Genomic DNA, 20,391 nt, shown 5'->3' on the forward strand with positions numbered 1-20,391 from the left:
AATAAAATCTTAAAAAAGAAACCTGAAAACAACCTAAATCCTCCAAATATAAAAATGATTTGTTAAATTACAATGGATTCCCGTGATGGAATATTATGCAGTAATAAAAAATGTTTATAAATTAATGATATGAAAAGCTAAAAAATATGGCTATAAAATTGCTTACACCGAATCATCTCAACCATATAAAGTACATTATACATTCACATAAAAAAGAAATAATTGGCAGAAATGCACCAAAACAACAGTACTTATCTTTGGGTAATAGGATTATGAGCAATTTTTTCTTCCCCTCCAGTTTTAAATGGTAAACATGTATTACTTCCATAATCAGAAAAACTGAAAATATTTTAAACTCTGAAGACTTTCCTGGAGACTTCTCAACCCACAAACACACATACATACACAAGAATTTAATCATTCCCTCCTCTGATTCAAGTACACACTCTCTTTGTTGTGTATATTACACACTATTATAAACCTCATCATCCTATATTTTAATTCATGTTCATCAGGGAGATGTCTGACAGGATTTGGTTCAGCTTTAACCCCTACTGCCTGATCTCTCATAGAGGCTGGTTAAATGTCTAGAAAATGAAATTACTTTTACATTGCTAGCTACATGCGAATGACCAATAAATGCCTAATCAGTCATTTTTAAATGTAAATCATTAACACATTCAACAGATATTTACCATATGCCTGAAATATCCCAGGCTGTCACAACCCCTGCAGACACTGTAGTGAAAAAGGTCCTTGCCCTTGTGGAGGCTACACTCTAGTGTGGAGAAACAAAACAAAATAAAGCAGCTCATTTCATACAGTGACAAGTGTTACGAAGACAATGTGGGATGAGGGGAATCAGGGAAGATCTGCGGAAAGAGTGCGACATCCAAGGCATACTGAAAGGTGGTGGGTGACAAGAGGCAAGCAGGGATAGTAAAACAGAAGAACTGGGCGTGGAGTCAAAAGACCTAAGTTTCCATTCCTGCTCTGTCACCCACTAGTTAGGTAATCTTCTCTGAGTCTCAATATTTCTAAATTAGGGATCACAATCCCTAATTTACAAGAAGAAATCAGGATTAAATAAAATAATTTACATGAAAAGGGTGAGGCAGTACTTGGCATTCAGGGCTCCCTGTGTTTTTTTAGGTGTATCTATTTGGAGAAGGACATCAAAAATAATACAACACCCAAAAGCTGGAGTACATGGATTATGACTGTGAGTGAAAATGTCAAAAGAAACTCAACAATGGGGGTGCCTGGGTGGCTCAGTCGTTAAGTGTCTGTCTTCGGCTCAGATCATGATCCCAGGGTCCGGTGATTGAGCCCCGCATCGGGCTCCCTGCTCAGCGGGAAGCCTGCTTCTCCCTCTCCCACTCCCCCTGCTTGTGTTCCCTCTCTCGCTGTCTCTCTCTCTGTCAAATAAATAAATAAAATCTTTAAAAAAAAAAAAAAGAAACTCAGCAATGTAAATCTCATCCCTTTGATCAGAGAATTCCGTAAAAGATTTGTAGTTAATAAAAATACTGCATATGCTATCCTTCTTAACTATTTATCTGAACTCAGGATTCTACTATTGATTACAATTGCTTTAAACAACAATGTGGCAAAGAGTTGAATAGTCTACCCACAAAAGCAAATGCAAACACATAAAAACAGATTCATATCCAAAGTTGTCTCTCAGCGTTTCCCCACAATCTCATAAACATTACTGATCCTCACTATTTTTAATCCCCTGCAAATCTCAGTTATATTTCTCTGGTCCAAAAGAGGAAAGGAAATTTTCCACAGCAGATTGCAAAAGAGAGATGCTGGGCACATTTACTTCTTGTCCTTTTTAATTGCTATGTATCTGAAACCTAAGAACCAGGTCTCCTGGACTTGCAGTAGGGGGTTAAATTGTCAGATATGAAAATGTTTCCTCTGAAGTATTTCAATCCCTAATTAGTCCCCAAACTCTACCATATATTTCAGATAGAAAGTCTTTTGCCCTTTACCTCTCTGCTTTCCAATCTCACATTCCTCAAATGAATGACTGACTGAATGGGCCTACTACAACCTACTCTTTGTCAACCTCTTAGACCAAAGACTTCTGCATATTTCTAAGTGCTATTGTCAGAATTATTCAGACCCTCATTCCGGTCAGTTCTAGTATTAAATAACTTGATTTGAGACATCAGGAACAAAACAGACTACCATGACAGGATAAATTAACTCCACAAGAATGAGTTGATTAACAGTCAGTAGGTAAAGAAAAATTTAACTCGTTAGATGCAAGCTAGTGTTCCCATCTACTGGCTGCCAAAATCTTTTATGTCAAAACAAGAACTCTGCTTGCTTTTTGGCATACCAAACCTGCAAACAGAATCACAGCCCAGAAACTATCGAATGTCCATTAAGTCTGGGAACACAGATAATATTTTCTATTTTTACAAATTGAAGATGTCCTTTATGACATTACATACATCCATGTTTCCACATTCTATGGACAGCTTATAGAGAAATGGTACTATAGCAAATCTGTCTCAAAAATATTAAATATGCTATATTATAGAAAAAAACTATAGCACCTTGTGTTTAAATGTTTATTTAGTCATTTAATGAGCAGCTACTGTCAGGTGCTTGTGAACTTCTAGACACTGGTTCATTCGGCAGCACCAACCATTTAATTAATTGCACTGAGTTACTAAAGAGAGGGAGTTATTTTTTTTCCTCTTGTACTTGATCTTGACTTTGAAATAAGTCTGAATGCTTAAGAAATGAACATATGTTGCTGTACAACAGTCTTACTCACACAAAATTAGTACACAATGTTTCCTTCCCTTCATGTGTATTAATTCTATGATCATCTCAAATGATATAAAGGCTGTTTGGTGCCCATTTCTGTTTCTCTCCTCTGAAGTATGCCAACAAGGGTTCATATCATGTATTTATTATTTTTGAGAATTATGTAATAAAGCTTCTGAGGAAAGAAAAGTAGGCTTGATTCCAAGATACCACTTTATGATATTATTTTTGTTTAGTAGTACCTTTCTATTTCAAGTTAAGATGCAAATATTAGAATGGTTTCACATTAAGAAATTTATATGCCCAGCATCTGTAAAGAACACTAAAGGATATGAAAAATAAATGTAATAGAACCAAAACATAACAGAACCCCCATACAAGCCATTTACAAGGAATAAGGACCAGCGGTAAAAAATTCCTTGTTGGGCTGGATACTACTGCAAGCATAGCAATCTCTCCAGGAAAGCCCCTTCGAAGTGGTGGCTATATTCCCCAACTCTCAATATCCAAACTTGTGGCTCTATACTGAATTCTATCTCTGACAACCATACTGTCCCATACAGAGAGCCAGGCATCACCTTCCAGAAAGTGGTGATAAGGAGCTTCAAATTAGAGCCTTTGTAGCTCCAGAACTACCAAAATCAACACTGGTAGCAGTTGGGAAATTAAAAGTTTAAGCATTTCTCCCATCACTAATCAAATGTTCACAGAGCAAGGAAAACGCTTACACTTGCACTGGTGAGTCAACCATAAGCAGAGGCAGGTAGTTACAAAAAGCAGGTAGTTACTGCCTTTCTAGGTCAGGCAGTCACCATAATATACAAAGAGCCTTTCATTACTCTTCCATCCCTGCTGGATACATCTTTCCAGCCCGTCTCCATTTCCAGATGCCATCAACTAGTGTTTAACTCTGGACTACCGATTATCAACAATATTTCTTCTATTAAATTGACTATAATTCGAGGCAGCTAGGCGGCATCTAAGAGCCATAACAGTATCTAATTATCTGAACACTTTGTACACATTCTCTCAAAAGCAAACCCAGAAGATGGGTGCTCTCTCTCCATTTTTGCAGAGTGGGAAAAAGAATCATTTGATAAATGACGTGACCCAATCATCAGTGACAGAGCTGGGCTTCGACCAGTGTCTTTCTCATTCCAAGCTTCATGGGCTGTCCACTACTCTATGCTCCTTTCCATCTTTTTCCTCAGTAAAATCCACATGACTTAATCAAACTTTTCATATTGTAGAAAACAAAGCTATAATCTTCTGACACGTATGAATCAAAACACTACAAAACTCACCTGAGCAATGACAAGTTCCAAATGGACAAGCATTGCGCCTTATGTAGCCCTTGAAAAACAGCAAAATAGACGCCAACCAATGGAGAAAGCTATTTAAGCAGAAAACTGTGTTTTACAGAATATCTAAAACCATTACATTTCTGAGGGTATACTTTTGTATCAACTCACTGCAAGGTCATGAAAAGTTTAAATCTAACTACTTTTCAATACGCAATATTAAAGTATACAGTTTATATTACTAGATTAGTTTTTAGTAGCATAGAAAACCTTCTAATATTTTCTAACCAATCCGTCTTTTAAATAGAATATAGATAATGTAGCTTTGTTGGCATTCACAGTAACCATACCATAATAGGTTCTGAAACAGTCTGTGGGGTTGGGTGGACCTTAAGTGGTTTTGCATTAGAGCAGTAGTTAACAAACCAACTACAGAAGAGTTTCCAGTTTTAAATCTAGGTCATACTATCCTTGGTCAAAAGTAAGCATAACTAGGTAATTTATATTACTTCCTAAAAAGATGGTTTACAAAAAAAAAGGGGGAGGGAAGCATAGACTGGTTGAAGATACTACTGTTTCCTCAAAATTTATTATGAATAGGTATATTTATTTTTTAAAATAATCCATATTCCTGGTGGACCTGGGTAACTCAGTGGTTAAGCATCCGACTCTTGATTTTGGCTCAGATCATGATCTCAGCGTCCTGGGATCCAGCCTTGTGTAGGGCTCTGAGATGAACATAAAGCCTGTTTAAGGATTCTCTCTCTCCCTCTTCCTCTGCCCTTCCCCATCCTTCCTCCCCTATGTTCTCTCTAAAATATATAATAATAATAATGATCTATATTCCCATTACTTCATGTAAGGAATTTGTTCCTCTGGTACAGATAACCCACTAGCAAAATTAACACTAAATTACAATTAACTAGACTTATGCCAGAAAATATAAAATCTGTATAATTACTTTTAATTTGGGGTGAGGGAAGACAAGAGGGATAAAGGCAGAGATGCAGAAAAAAAGCAAAACACAATTTGAATTTTTTCCAAAAATACAATATTCAAAAATACATAAATTAAGTAAATAAATAAATAGGGGGATATACTGACTACTATTGCAAGTAAGTGGTAGTAAATGTAAGGGCACTATATTTTTCTTCCTCCATTTCCAACAATACAAATTTTTTTAAAAGCACTATTTCCAGGGTATATCATAAGATCAAGTACAGATTCAGCCCAGTCTCCTGCTTCTACACTACAATGTTAACTGATGTCCTGGAGTTATTATACTCAAGGTATTATAGTGGAGACTTGGCTCCAGAGGCAGACTGCCTGGCTTCAAATCCCAACTCTGCCAGTTACCAGCTGTGTGATCTTGAGCAAATAAAGTAAATGTATTAACTCTCAATTTCTGTCAGTGTAATGAGGGTTATAATAGTCCTGAACCTCAAAGGAGATCCAATGAGGAATTATAACTGAAGTGTTTAGCACAGGGCCTGGCCCATAAGTAAACTGTGGGTCATCAAATTGTTACAGTAACCAGAGGATACCTTCAGACAGAAAAAAAAAGACCAAATAACATTATATAGAAGTTTACAGTTATTCAGACTGCACTGTATGAAAAATCAGTGATCCATACTATAAAATCATACAGAACCTCCAGGTACCATTACAGTAACAATAATTGTAGCCCAACATTTATGTGGTACTTTACTTTGGATCAAGCACTGTGCTAATATCAGGTTTCTCATATGAAGCAAGGAATTATTATTATTCCCATTTTACAGATGAGGGTCAATATGTATACATAATTTGCTCAAGATTACAAAGCAAGTAACTGGCAGAGTTGAAATTTGAACCTAGACAAAGCCTGCTTCGGACAGAAACTACCCACCCAAACCTGGGCAAGGAATTTCACGTATTGGGATTTCAATTTCCTCCTTTAGAAAATGAACAGAGCTGTGGAACAGGTATTCTTAAAAGTCCCTTCTAAACTCCTCTGGATAAAAATGCTATTTAAACCCAAATTTACTACATATAGAAAACATCTCTGCTTTGGTCCTTTTACATACGTAGGCTTCTCTGTCTTATATAAATATAGAATGACGCATATTTATAATTCCCCCAGTGGAGTGTCTCACTCTTCCTGAGCCCGTTAGTGGGAGGTACATCACCAAGAGGCATCAGCCAGATAGAGAACCTCACTAGATAGTTTCATAACTAAGTCCCTTTGAATGGAGCCCAAAGAGAATCTGACTTAAAATGAATTCTACCTGACACCACTAGTGCTATAGGGAAGTTAAGTACACACATCAACAAAATTAGCCAAACCCCTAGGACTGGAACTATGTCACTCTACCTCTTAGGACCTCAGTTTCCTTGTTTACAGATATGAAGTGGTGTTTAGATACAAGTAAACTTGAAGGAAGCAGCCACCCCACTCAGGGAAACCAATCAACTTTGTTAGAATTGAGGGAAGGGGGTAAGGAAATGTATAGCTTGGAAAACCACATTCAAATACAGTTATTGCTTTTACAATATAAACCACAGAAGTAAAGCTCCAAAAAAATCTTTTGTGTTGGGTGGCAAAAGAGAGTGAAACAACACTGAGGGGATATGATTTTACAAATACATATTAAGATATATTAGAGTAGATCACTGTTGCAAGCCCCTTTTAGCTCAGAGTCTGTAAAATAGTCTCTAGGACTACTTAAGATATTTCCTCCCTTTCATAGAAAAATGATTTAAATAAATGCACAAACGTAAAATTCTAAACACAAGACTCAAGGTGTTTTGTTTTTGTTTTTTAAACATGTGATATACTTAACACAAAGTCTTATAATATCCTAACCCCAAACGAAAACACAACCAGGTTACTTCTAATCTGGTTCTAATATTGCTTCAAAACCCTGAAGCTCCATTTTAAGTAAGACAAAGATGTGAGACATAAAGTCCATGTAATTTTTCCTGAGGCCAAATATATAAAACTCATTTTTTAATAAAATCTCTCCTTGCACAAGTCTTTTGGCCGTCTCTGCCTACTCAATAGCACCACCAGGGATAAAAAGACAAGAAACCAAACTCAAACCAGTCTGTCTGGCTCTCATTAGCATTGCTGGTAAATGGTTTGCTGAGAAACAACTGGCAATCCATGCACTACTTGTCAATATCAGTTTGGGGGAAATTTTATGGATTTAATCTCTCCCCAGCCCTCACTTCCAGAGATAATTAATCAAAAGCTAGTTGTATTCAGATTCAGTGCCTAGAAAAAGGTAACTGATGTCTATACCGTCAGCTCTCACCTCTAAAACTCCCACTCAGATTTTAGGTTATCTTCTAAGATGGACTTGGATAGGGAGCATCAAAATGAAAAGAGGAACTGTTGGAAAAAGAAGGGCTCTCCTACCAAATGCAGCGTCCCTGTTCTATCCCCTCAGCATAAAAATAAGCACATAGAGAAATTCCAGAAAGCAGATTCCTCTTTTTCTCTACCAAACTAATCCCATCTTGCAGTGTCTCTTCACTTTATCAAGACAAACTTTAGAATGGAAAGAAATACACCTTAATATTAAAATCTTCCATTCCTAAAGGACCCCTGTGAAAATTTGTGAAGATTCTCTCTCATGAAAAACTCTCATACATACAATTTCCAAGTTTCATGGACCTCCCCTGAACTGTCAAGGTTAAAAATCCTTGCTGTAGCCTAGAGAATCATGTGCTTCTCAATAACCCTATCTCCTTCTTCATGGATGGGAGCCACCCCAAACGTCACATCTGAAATGTAAAGAACAACAAAATGAAGTTCCAATTGCACCTGATGCTTTAAACTACCTCTGTCAAATTTCGGTTCTGCCATTTTTCAGCAATGCTCAAAAGATTTGTTTCATTTCCTTGACTACCCCAACTGGGTCTTATCCAAAGCCCTCCTCTCTCCTTCCTTTCTTCTCTTCTTTTTCAGCTGAGCTTAGAAGCTTATAGCCAAATCAATTTGTAAGTGAAGGAAAATGTTTGCCTGAGAACAAAAGCCCCCAGTGAACACTCACCCTCACCACCCCTTTCCAAATCAAGATGTTCAGGACACTGCCAACCGATGTGGCCGTGGGCTGGATCAGAAAACAAGAACAGAATAAGGACACTCCATTCAACCTTTTTCTGTCTGGGGCACTTCCTGGGTTTTTCACTGGTATTTAACACCAAGACACAAGGCTCATTTTTCATTAAAGTTGCAAGACTTTCACTCTGCCCAGTTTCAAATGGTGTAATTGATCTGCATTGTCTTCTTAAATAACCCATCTGAAGGACACTGCAGCTTTAAATATTTCAGTGCTAGCTAGCAAATAGACTCCATTGCAATATGGCTCTGAAGGTCGCGTCCTATTGTCTCTTTGCTCTAGAAGAAAACAATGTCTAAGTCCTTCTTCTAGGTAACATAGGAAGGGTCACCCCTAGAATTCCCACTCTTCCAACTCGTTCCCTGAAGGAGTTCGGGAGTTTACTGGAATCTCACACTCATAATTTTCCCGGCAGGGGCAATATGCTGATTGCTATTAATGATGCCAGCACCTCAGCGAGACATAAACACATGTGTTCACATTAGTTTAATTGAGCATATGCAACTGTCTGAAATAGCACCACTCAAGGGCTGTTAACCTCTTTAAGAGTAGGCCCAGCGTAGTTTGGGAGTGGATGGCTTTCAGGAGGCACTCTGAACCCAGGATTGCATAACCTGAAATGTGTAGCTACTTAAAATGACAGGAATCTCAGCCTACTCATCCTGGGACCAACCCAGCACCTTGCCATACACTTGCACCTTTGTCAAAGAAGGTCAAAATAAGAGGCACGCACACGGTGAAGGAAAAATATACCAAAAGAAAAAGGCCCTTTTCTATCTTATCAGGGTGCTTAAATATGATTCCTCAAACAGTCACAATGTTCACCCAACCTTGTCCCCGGCACTGGAACAGCCCTGGTGAAATGGAGGCTTTTGAAGCGGACAGGGGGGCTGGACATCGCTGCCTTTTTTAAAGAACAAGAATCAATGGACGATTAAATAGCAGGGAAGAAGGGGCAAAGGGAACGGGGTAGAAGGAAGGTGTGTGCAGGTGCACTGGAGCATTACCTGAAATGGCAACAGATTGTTACCATTATCCGTCCGGAAAGCGTTATCCTCCATCCAGGACTTGGAGGTGAGCGGGGCCGCGCGGGGGAACTTGGGCGGCGCGATCACATTGCTGGAGAAGGGCTTTTTGAGTGGTGAAATGGGGTTGAGCGGTGAGGGCACCCCGACGCCCACTCCCACGCCCACGCCGACCGCCCGGCGAGGGTCCCGTCCCGCCTGCAGGCCGCCCCATGGGTTGGACGGCGCGCTCCAGGCGGCGTTCACACTCTGGTGCGTGTTCCAGCTGGACGAGGCGGACGAAGCGGCGGCTGCGGCCGCGGCGGCTACTGCAGCCGAGGACGAGGACGGCTTGCTGGTCATGATGGGCTGGTGGCCGTACGCCGCGGCGGCACTCCTCTGCGCGTAGGGCGCCTGGCTGGGGCTGGCGGGCGAGCGGCGCTGCTGCGGGGGCTGCGCCTGCGGGGGCTGCGCAGGCTGCGCGGGCTGCGGCGCCGGCGGCGGCGGCTGCTGGTGGTGCTGGGTCTGCGCCAGGCCGAGCTGCGGAGAGAAGGTGCCTCCGAAGACTGGGTTGACGTGGTGCGGGAAGTTCTGGAAGAGCATGGTCCCGTTGACTGGGGTGATCCCCTGGAAGAAGCTGTCCTCCACCGCGTTCGTGGTGCCCGTGGACCAGGTGCTGCCGAAGGACGGCGACAGCGACGCGCCCGGCGCCGCGGGCTCCTGCGGCGGCGGCGGCTGCTGAGGGGGCTGGTGGAAACTCAAGCCCGGCAGGAGCGGCGATTCCATCTGCATCTTGTCGGGGCCGTTGGGGGCCGGCGGGGCCGCGGCGGGGCTGAGGGCCGGCACTGCGCTGCTGTCCTCCGGCTTGGGGGTCTCTGAGGAGAGGGGCGTGGACGGGGCTTCGGCTGCGCTGGGTTCGGGCTGGGGCTGCTGCTGCTGCCGCTGCTGCTGGGGCTGGGGCTGGGTTTTGCTTTTGTCCATCAGTAAATCATCCTGCATGGTTTGCGCAGCTGAAACGGGAAAAAAGAGAGACGCGTTATTGTCAATGTGATCGTTAATGCCCCTCGCTAAAGCTGGCGGGTGTTTTCCTTGCGAAAATCCAGTGCCACCGCTACTAGCCAATTGCAATGCAAATCCATAATCTCCCATTTAGAAGAACAGGTCGGGCTGGGGATGGGGCGGGGGGAGGGGGGCTCGTGCAAGGTCTCTAAAAATACTGTGAGAGCGTCTTCACCCTTTCTGATGTCTTGGTTCCTTTTCTGTATTAGTGAGAGATGTGCTTATAAGACAGAAAGACAGCAATTTCGCCACGTCTCTTTTCCCTTCACCGGAACTCAGAGCGTTCACCCTGCAATGAGAAACTGATTCTGGTTCCTGTTTTTTCCCAAGCACCACCCTCCCCAGTTATTTGCATACGTCAATAAATACTGCTGCGTCCTTCAGCAAGGTTAAAAAGACACCGCACACGACCCTTTCTTCCCCTTTCCGTGCTCGGCACTTTAAAGAAACAGCAGTCTTATCCCTCTTGATTAGCAAACTGCCTTCTTGCGTTGATAATTGTTTCATTTAGCAGCAGCGAACCACGAGGGAGGAAATCCTTGGCATTTGTTAGGAGGAGGACTCAGCTGCACAATCATTCTCTGGCCTCCCAGTAGCTGCAAGCTACTCCATTTTGTTAGGAGACATTAAAAAAAAACAAAAACAAACAAAAAAAACCACCGTTTTTAAAGAGGTAAAAATCTACTGAAACGTTTGTAAGCGCTTGCTTCTTGTTACACTCTAAGGATTAGGTTTTTCTGCTTATTCTCCAATCTTCTTGTCTCCAATTCTGCCATACAAGAAATTTCTTAGCTTCTCAGTGGTTCAGGTCTCAACAGGAGCCTGAGAATTTCTCTGCAGCGTGGAGAAATGTTCTGGTTGGATTTGAGGTCAGAGAGAGCGAAAGACAGAGACAGACTGACTGTGAGATGGGGTGGGGGCGGAGCTTTAAAAAAAAAATCCCCCTGAGATTTAAGTAGAAAATCAAGATACTTTTGGGGTTGCCAGATTTTCATTTTTGAATCCTCCTGATGCTGCCTTGGTCACAAGACTTTGGCAAATTTAGAATCCATTCTGTTATCACTGGTATTAGCAATGAAAGATTATGGTTTGAAGACCCTGAATTACCATATGCTAGCAAAAGTGTTAAAAATAGCATAGTACAAAGTCCCAAATTCTCATACATTGTAATTATAGTGCACTGCCATCACTGCTTCATTTAGCCATATAAGGAGCGTATGGTATTTTCCATCTCTCATAGAAGGCCTATATTCACCTCTGCCATACAGCCTGTTTTCTCATTCAAGGATAAAAACAGTAATCCTTCAAAATCAGGAGATTTCCATACACATAGTTATCACTGAGTTAGTTTGTCCTTTAGAACATGTTAATTGTTTTAAATATATGAATATTACAGTGCTGAGACCCTAAAAACAAATATTTTGAGATGTTAAAGGAGGATATGACCAAACATATAATTATTTTTAGATGATGATTCAGTATGATCACAACAAAGTTGTTAATATATTTAATGCAGTTACTTAATTAACTCAGATACTTGGGAGAAGCATCTTTCCCAGAACACTTGTGAAAGGACATTCAGAATCACACAGAAGCTCTGCCTTTGGACAACCTCATGATAACTGTCATAAAATAAATGTATTGGAAAATGGAGATGCCATCACTCTTAACTGCTAGGCAAAATATGTCAGATCAAGAAATGGGATTAAAGTAGTACTATTTTATTAAAGACTATCTTTAAAATGGTTAATCTTTAATTTTAAAGTTTCATACACAAAATAGTGGGCTCAAGGAAATGCTTCATAGCCACCTCACTCTCTTCTCTTCCCTCCCCTCTAACCCCCCCCAAACCCAGCCCAATATACCTCACAAATTGCCAGCTACTACCAATAAAACCTACATATTGATTTTATGTTCCTCAGTTCCCTTGGTCTAAAACAATGGCTTTGATTAGTATTGTAAAATATGACACAAAGAGGCAAGCAAAGCTTGGATTCACAACAGCACAAAGTTCTATCGCTGCCAAAGGAAATGGTCATAGAAAGAGACATTTTCATACTTGGTTTAAGCAGTGCTGCAGTAAACCATTATAATCTGGGATCTGAGTTGCTTCCAGTGGGCTAGAATTATCTTTACAATAGCCATATCATCATGGCTGAAATATGCATTTGATTATTATTTTAATATCACTCAGCTTTCCCGATGCTTGTATCGATGCTTTTTGTTAATGCCTTCAGTTTAGACTACATGCTCTTGATGGAAAAATTAATGCTACACTATAGCAAAAAAGCTAAAAAGTAAGCTGGACTCAATCTTTTATGAAGGCTATAATTAATATATTTACTGAATTTAAAAAATTTTATCATACCAGGAACACCCATTTCTCAACACTCCTTAAAGAGATAAATTTCACTTTCTGCATAAATTCACTCTGTCAAGGTCAAGACCCATCTTTAATAAATAAGACCCTTTTAAACAAAAGGAAAGCAATAGATTAAAATAACATTTACGAAGTTAAAATGCAATGTCTCTCGGTAACTGCTTGTATAGTTTGTTTGGGTGTGTTTCTTTTTTTCTTTTTTCTTTTTTCTTATTTACAGCGAAGTCCGAGAAATAGATACCTCCTTCCCCTCCCCCATCACACACACAATAGATCTTCCTTTACATGCAATCACCCAATCTCAAGTAACAAATTCTTAGTAGCAGTTACCTTTGAGTGTCCAGTTTTTAAGGATCGATAAAATTTAAAAAGTGTACAGTATTTATTTTCTTCTTTCAGGTTGATTATGTGACCGCTCTGGCAAAAGCACTTTGACAACTGTAAGAAGAGAGGGCATGCGCACACAGGGAACTGTGGGGGCTGAAGTCCTTCACTAGGTACTCTGCCTGACTTAAGCACGTTCAGCCGAGGAAAGGAGGAAGCCTCGCAAATACTGATTCCAAGGGGAAGAGGCTGTGCCCGGATTACATTATATTTTCCTACCAATCTGAATCAAGAACTGTTGAAATGAAAAGGGAGAAAAATAAACTGGTCTGTCAACTTGATTTAGGAATCCAGGTGCAAAGAGAAACTGGATTGAAGGACTCAAAATGAATAAACCCAGCAGAGCTACCTTAAATGGTATTAGAATGGTAATGACTGGGTAGCCAGCAATAGGAACCCTACCCGAGCAAAAAGAGATTGGGTAGGGAGGGATTAGAAAAGGAGGGAGGACTAGCAGGAAAAGACAAATACTTAAAATCTGATCGTCCTTTAAAGAAACATTTTGGGTACTATAGAATGAAAAATACCACAATATTAAATGTGATATTAACCATGGAGATCAGGTAAAAATAGGTTTCAGTCACAAATTTCTGACATCTTATCCACCAAGATTTCTTTGTATTTGAGTTTTCAGTGAAGGCATAAATCACTTAAGATTCTACTTGATATGCTCTGAATCAACTCACCTCCTTATTTTACTTGTCAAAATGAAAGTTTACTTTGCATTATTCATACAATGATCAATCAAATAAAATTCAACTCTTTTAAGCTAAAATAATATTTGGTGAAATATTAAAAAATAATTTGACATTTAATGTTTCACTGCATAGGACAGTGACTTCTTTATTCAACATAAAAAGTAAATACGGTTTCTATTTTTCAAAAAAAATTTTTTTCGTTGTGTATTTTTCCTTTCTTAACCTCATGACCCCAAGACTGGAATCTCACAACATATTAGCATCAACCCTTATTATCCACAGCTTCTGAGAGCAAGAGTTCAACTACCAGTTTGTTCACATAGGCAGAAGATATTTCTTTTTTTTTTAAGATTTTATTTATTTATTTGACAGAGAGACAGCATAAGCAGGGGGAATGGCAGGCAGAGGGAGAGGGAGAAGCAGGCTCCCCACAGAGCAAGAGAAGCTGGATGAGGGACTTGATCCCAGGACCCCGGGATCACGACCCAAGCAGAAGGCAGTTGCCCAACCAACTGAGCCACCCAGGCGCCCGAAGATATTATTGTTTGTGGGATTTGGTTCAATGCCATTCACCCAAGGGGTTCAGAGTAAATGTCGGTTGATGACTATGCTGATTGAACTGGGAACCAAAAAATGTTAAGAATCATTTAAAACTGTCCTAATTCTCTATTTCCTTTCTTTGCCAATTAGAATTAAAGTATTACCAGAGACTACCAATTTGCAGTGTTAGTGGTCTTTTTTCTAGTTATTTCTAAGGAAAAAACCAAAACAATTTAAGAGGAAAAAAAAACTATTGTGAATCAACCTATGAAACGCTCTTTTTAAAAGAACTAAATGGCCTTCTTATTCCTACTGTGAACTTATTTTATATTCCCCATTTTTTCTCTTCCTCTGCTCTCCTAAGGAAAGCTTCACTTCTGCCAATGTGCTGTACTTACCATTTGCATTCCAGAGTCTGTCAGGATCACTCAAGGTTAATCTTATTCCTGAAGATTTCCCTAACCTACCAAACTTCCATATTTTCAAATACATCAATTAGGTTAAAAAAAAAAAAGTTCCCTCATAAAATCCTTACAAAGACTTGTTTTTAAAGAATAGATTTTTTAAATTATTTGTAATTAGGGCACCTGGGTAGCTCAGTCGATTAAACATCTGCCTTCGGCTCAGGTCATAATCCCAGGGTCCTGGGATCAAGTCCCGTGTCGGGATCCCTGCTCAGCGGGGAGTCTGCTTCTCCCTTGCCCTCTGCTGCTGCTCCCCCTGCTCCTGCTCTCTCTCTCTCTCTCAAATAAATATTTAAAAATAAATAAAATTATTTATAATTAATATGTCAAGATTTTATTGGTAGAAATTCTTAAGTTATTCAGGTGTGCTTGAAAGCAGTTTACTTGGGCATTTATTTATCCACCTGACCCCAAGTGCAGGTCTAATAATAATTCATACAATAGAGAAAAATAAACTTTGGCCCTGACCCATGATAAATGGCAATCAGTAATTACCACTGCCCATACTTAATGTAATTTTATTGTATTTGAAAATGAAGTAATTTCTGCTCTTCCTTTCCTAAAATGAGCATTCAAATCTAAAAAGAAAATGACTCAGGGCACCTGGGTGGCTCAGTCAGTTAAGCGCCTGCCTTCGGCTCAGGTCATGATCCCAGGGCTCTGGGATCGAGCCCCGAGTTGGGCTCCCTGCTCAATGGGGAGTCTGCTTCTCCTTCTGTTCCTCGCCCACCTCGTGCTCTCTATCTCTCAAATAAATAAAATCTTTTAAAAAAGTAAAAAAGAACAAGAAAATGACTCAAACATAACTACCAAGGTGTAAATAAATGTCAAGCAAACAACAAATTACAGGATGACCCCCAACAAGGATAAAGACCTCTACTGAAATCCTGTTTTTTATTTAACCAGAAAGGAAGAACTTTCTAAAATTTTGTCTTCAGGTCACAGAGTTTAACCATATATCCCTTTGAATAGTCATGGAAAGCTGTAAAAATAGAGACTGCAGAGTTAACTCATTGGGATATACATGGGTCAAATACATCTTTCTAGGCTTCCTTCCATTCCTTCCCTAATTATATCTCTAGCACAGCGTTTATGACTCCTGGGTAATTGGTGGTTGCTCCATAGATGTTTGCTGAATGAATGAATAGATGAATGAATAAATGAATGGATAGATGAAATACAGTTTTTGATTATCTAAAACAGCCAAGTTTTGAATAAGTATAAAATTATTCTCCATTTAGAAGAGCAATTACTTTTTCTTCAGCTGCATGAATGGATATGAAAGGGAGTGGTATAAAACAGAAAGCCATTTTTGGTGGGGAGCACTATATGTAGATCATTTGATTATCATCATGAAATAACAGACAGCACTAATTGAACAGGGAACTTTGTTCTCATCTAAGACTTTACAGTCTAATAAAGACACCCCCACCCCCGAAACTGCTTAAGTTCACAATAGCACCTAGAGCTAAATCCAGTGGATGTTTTGTCAGTCTTTATCTTGCTTGATCTTGCAGCAACACTGACATAGCTGACCAACCTTTAGATATACTTTTCCCTTTGCTTCCTTTCATGCTGTCCTTTCTTGTTTTGTTTTTGTTTTTGTTTTTCACATTTGGGGTTATGTGCCCTCTGACATGCTGTTGCTCTCTCTCCTTAGCTTTCAGTCTTCTTTGCTGACTTTAAATATTCCTCAGGACTCTATCCTAGGCTATTTTCTCACCTCACTCTATGTGAGTCACTTTCCCAACTAAGGAGAGGACCAGGCCTATCATATTGATAGCTGTGTTCCCAACATCTATCACTGTGTCTAGCACATAAGAAGTACGTATTCAGTAAATACTTGTTGGATTAAAGTTACCTTTATGTGCAAAGGGCCAAGAATGCCAAGGCAATCTAGATGGTAAAAAATAAACCTAGAGGACTTACACTACTAGATATGAAGACCTATTATAAAGCTATAGTAATTAGGCTGTGGTTATTGGCACAAGGATAAGCAAATAGACACAGGGAAAAAATAAAAAGGCCATAAACAGATCCAAATATGCATGATCACCAGATTTATGAAAATAGTAACACTATAATAGTGAAAGGATTTTTTTTTTCAATAAAGGATACTGAAGTCAACTGAATATCCACATGGCAAAAAAGAGACTTTCACCCTTGCCACACAAAAATCAATTCCAGATGGATTGTAGGTCTAAATATAAAAGGTAAACAATAAAGCCTTTAAAAGAACATAGGAGAATATTTTCATGACATTGGCAATAGGCAACAAATTTTCAACAGGTCACAAAACCATTAACCATAAAGGAAAAATTTAGTAAACTAAACAAATTAAATTAAGAACATTTGTTTACCAAAGGACAGAATTAAGAGTGAAAACTCATAGAATGGAGAGAAATATATCAGTATGTACATTTTTCAACAAAAGACTTGTAATCAGAATATATAAAGGACCCTTATAAATTAATAGTAAACATCCTAAAGAAAAAGACAAGTGACTTCAAAGATATTCAAATGCTCAAAAACATATGGGGAAAAAAAGCATATGATCACCTCACTAATCATCAAAGAAATATAAAATAAAACCAAAAATGCTAAATTGGAAAAGGCAGATAATACCATATATTAGCAAAGATGTGGGAGCAACTCATTCTCAAACACTGCTGGTGGAAGAATAATATATACAACCACATTACAAAACTATTTAGCAGGATCTATTAAAGCAAACATTCAGGGGCGCTTGGGTGGTGCAGTCAGTTGAGCATCCGACTCAGTTTGGGCTCAGATCTGTCTCAGGTTGTGATCTTGGGGTGGTGGGATCAAGCCCCATGGCGTGCTCTTGCTTATACTCTCTCTCCCTCTCCCTCTGCCCCTCCCTGTTCCTGCATGTGTGGGCACACGCGTACATGCATGTGCTCTCTCTCTCTCTCTATCTCAAATAAATTTTTAAAAAGCAACATTCATACACCTTATGACCCAGCAATTCTGCATCTAGATATGTACGTATCCAAAATGCAAACATGTTCACCAAAAGACATATTCAAAGCAGCATTAATCAGAAATAGCCTATACCTGGAAACAATCCAAATATCCATCCACAATTAAATGGATAAGTAAATTTGTGGTAGATTCATATAATGGAATATCATAAGGCAAAGATAACGAAGAGATTCTTACTCTATAGAACAACATAGATGAACTGCATGAATACAATGCTGAGTGAAGCCTCACAGAGCAGAGGACATATTATATGATTTGATTTATATAAAGTTCTAATAAAACTAATTTATGGGTTAGAATTCACCATAGTGGTTAGCTCTGCAGAGAAATAATGATTGGCAGGGGACTTATAAAAGGGGACTGCAGGGATGCTGGTGATATACTCTATTTCTTAAACTAGATGCTATTACACAGGTGTATTTACTTTGAAATTTCAGAAAACTGGACACTTATAATTTATGCACTTTTCTGCATTTTTGTTATATTTCCATTAAATTTCTAAAACTTACATATATATTTGTAAAGACTATCTTCTGTAAGATAAAGAGAAAAAAATAGCACAATCTGGCCAAGTTAAAAGAGGAGCCCTAAGTCTAGGTCATGAAGCTAGAGAAATAAATGGGGGGCTCCCTAAATGCCAAGCCTGTGTCATGGGCACTACATGCAAAGATGAAAAAAGCCAAAGTCCCTTGACTTGAAATACCTTGCAACCTAAGGAGGTAAAAATAATTGTGGTCAACTATGGTAAATTAGATATCCCCTAGGTAACCTAGAAAGCTTTTAAGATTGTTAAAGCCTAAGGCAATTTACAAATAGGAAATCCACATCCTCTGAGCGAGGATCTATTAAACAATTCTAGATCAGACTAAGTTTAAGAACACAACAAGAGAAAAAGGAGCAAAAAGGGAACCAGGTGAGTCAAATGTGGTTTGGTGGGCAATCTGGAGAGCACTTGGAGTTCTTCGTGTTTCTTGCCTCTCCATTAGCTTTGAGATCATTCAGTCATTCAACAATTTTATGAAAGGTCTCCTAGCCACAAAGCAGCAATTCTAAAACTTCACCTGCTTTTTTTATTGACCTTCTCTCTAACTTGTAAGAGAAAACTGAGGCTATTAGACAGTAATGCCCTCAATTTCTCAGCTGCCTATCAGCAGAATCCGCCCCCCCCCCCCCCCACAAACTTATCTGTAATCCCCACCATACTTCCTTCCCTTCTATCTCAGAGGAAGCTGAGTTCCCCTACAGGTCCATAATTAATCACTCCATCTATAGTCTAGAGATCATTCCTTCTACTTTCCTTGAGACCTAGCTCATTAGTTAATTATTCCCAGCATTCTCCTTCCCATTCCAGACAGGCAGTTTGAAAGAAACCTCTAGGTCCTAGCTCTATTTTCATTTCCAGTTGACTCTCAAACTTAACTGCATGTGGTTTCTGCCCCTACCATCCTGCTAAAAGTGCTCTTGCTTCTGATCTTACTAAAGTCACCAATGACCAACTAACACTTTTCAATTCTTATTTTATTTGCCATTCATCCTTCATAGAACACATGGTAAGCAGAATTCTAAGATGGCCCTCCAAGATTCCAGGCTAGAAAGACAACAGGAACCTTAGTTCTGTAACTGCAATTGTGCCAACAAGACTAAGCTTGAAAGCAGATTTGACAATCTGAACAGAGAACCCAGTCATGCTGCATCACACTTCTGATCCCTAAAACTGTTAAGTCATAAATGAGTGTTGTTTTAAGCCATTAAGCTTGGGGTAATTTGTTACACAGCAGTAGCCAACTAACACAACACTATTCTATTTTCTTTGAAGGCACTGCTTTCCTGGTTCTTCTAAAGTTTCTTTGGTCTCCGGGCTACTAAACAGAGCTTCCCCTAGGGCTCTCCTAATTCTACACTCTCCCTGAACAATGTTATATTCATGAACTGGGAAACTGAGTTCACTGCCATCTAGGTTTCCAGAGCAAATCTTTTTGCTAAGCTCCAAACCACTGTTTAACTAACAACTTCTCTGAGGATCCTTCTCCCACATGTGCTTCTGCCTTTATTTCTGGTCTACTTATCTTTATCCTACTTAATGGGACTACCACCCATCTAGTCACTCAAGTTAGGAATCTGGACATGGTTTTGTCTTTTCTCTTCTCTGTCACTTAGGAACAAGTCCAATTGGGCACTAAAACTTAATTCAGCCTCTAAATTTGGCCTGACATCCCCTCCTCTTCATTTGCAGCCAGTTTTACAGTTCACCTGGACTATGGCGGTAATACCCCAATGTCTCTCATCTAGTACCCTTTCAAATGTGGCCTCCACACTAAAGCCCAAGTAATCATTCAAATACAGTTTTACTATGGTATGCCCCTTCCTAAAACTTTTAAATAATTTTTTCCCTGCCAAGAGGATAAAATACAAAATTAACTCTTCTTCTACTCTTCTTCCCAGCCATACCTAACTACAACAGGCCCTGGATGGACTATGCTCTTCTACTATAATGCCTCTGCACATATTACTTCTGCCTGAAATACCTTTCTACCTCTTGATAACCTACTCTTACTCACCCAATAGAACCTAGTTCAAATGTCACCTCTTTGAAGCTTTCCCTGGCCACGTAAGCTGAATTGTCCATTCCCTCCTTTACATCCCCTGTATTACAAACACA

At 39.5% G+C, this 20,391-nt stretch overlaps 1 protein-coding gene across 3 annotated transcripts in view; it reads right to left on the reverse strand.

Moving 5' to 3' along the window:
* CPEB3 (cytoplasmic polyadenylation element binding protein 3) overlaps positions 1 to 10,200 on the reverse strand; it is a 150,860-nt gene extending 140,660 nt beyond the window's left edge. For all 3 annotated transcript variants that reach the window (XM_044916548.1, XM_021699787.1, XM_021699786.1), the window contains exon 1: positions 9,205 to 10,200. In XM_044916548.1, coding sequence (XP_044772483.1) covers positions 9,205 to 10,200 — 996 coding nt within the window. The remainder of the gene's footprint in view (positions 1 to 9,204) is intronic.
* Between the last annotated feature and the right edge of the window lie 10,191 nt (positions 10,201 to 20,391).

Source organism: Neomonachus schauinslandi, chromosome 6 (assembly GCF_002201575.2).
Source record: "Neomonachus schauinslandi chromosome 6, ASM220157v2, whole genome shotgun sequence".
NCBI lineage: Eukaryota > Metazoa > Chordata > Mammalia > Carnivora > Phocidae > Neomonachus > Neomonachus schauinslandi.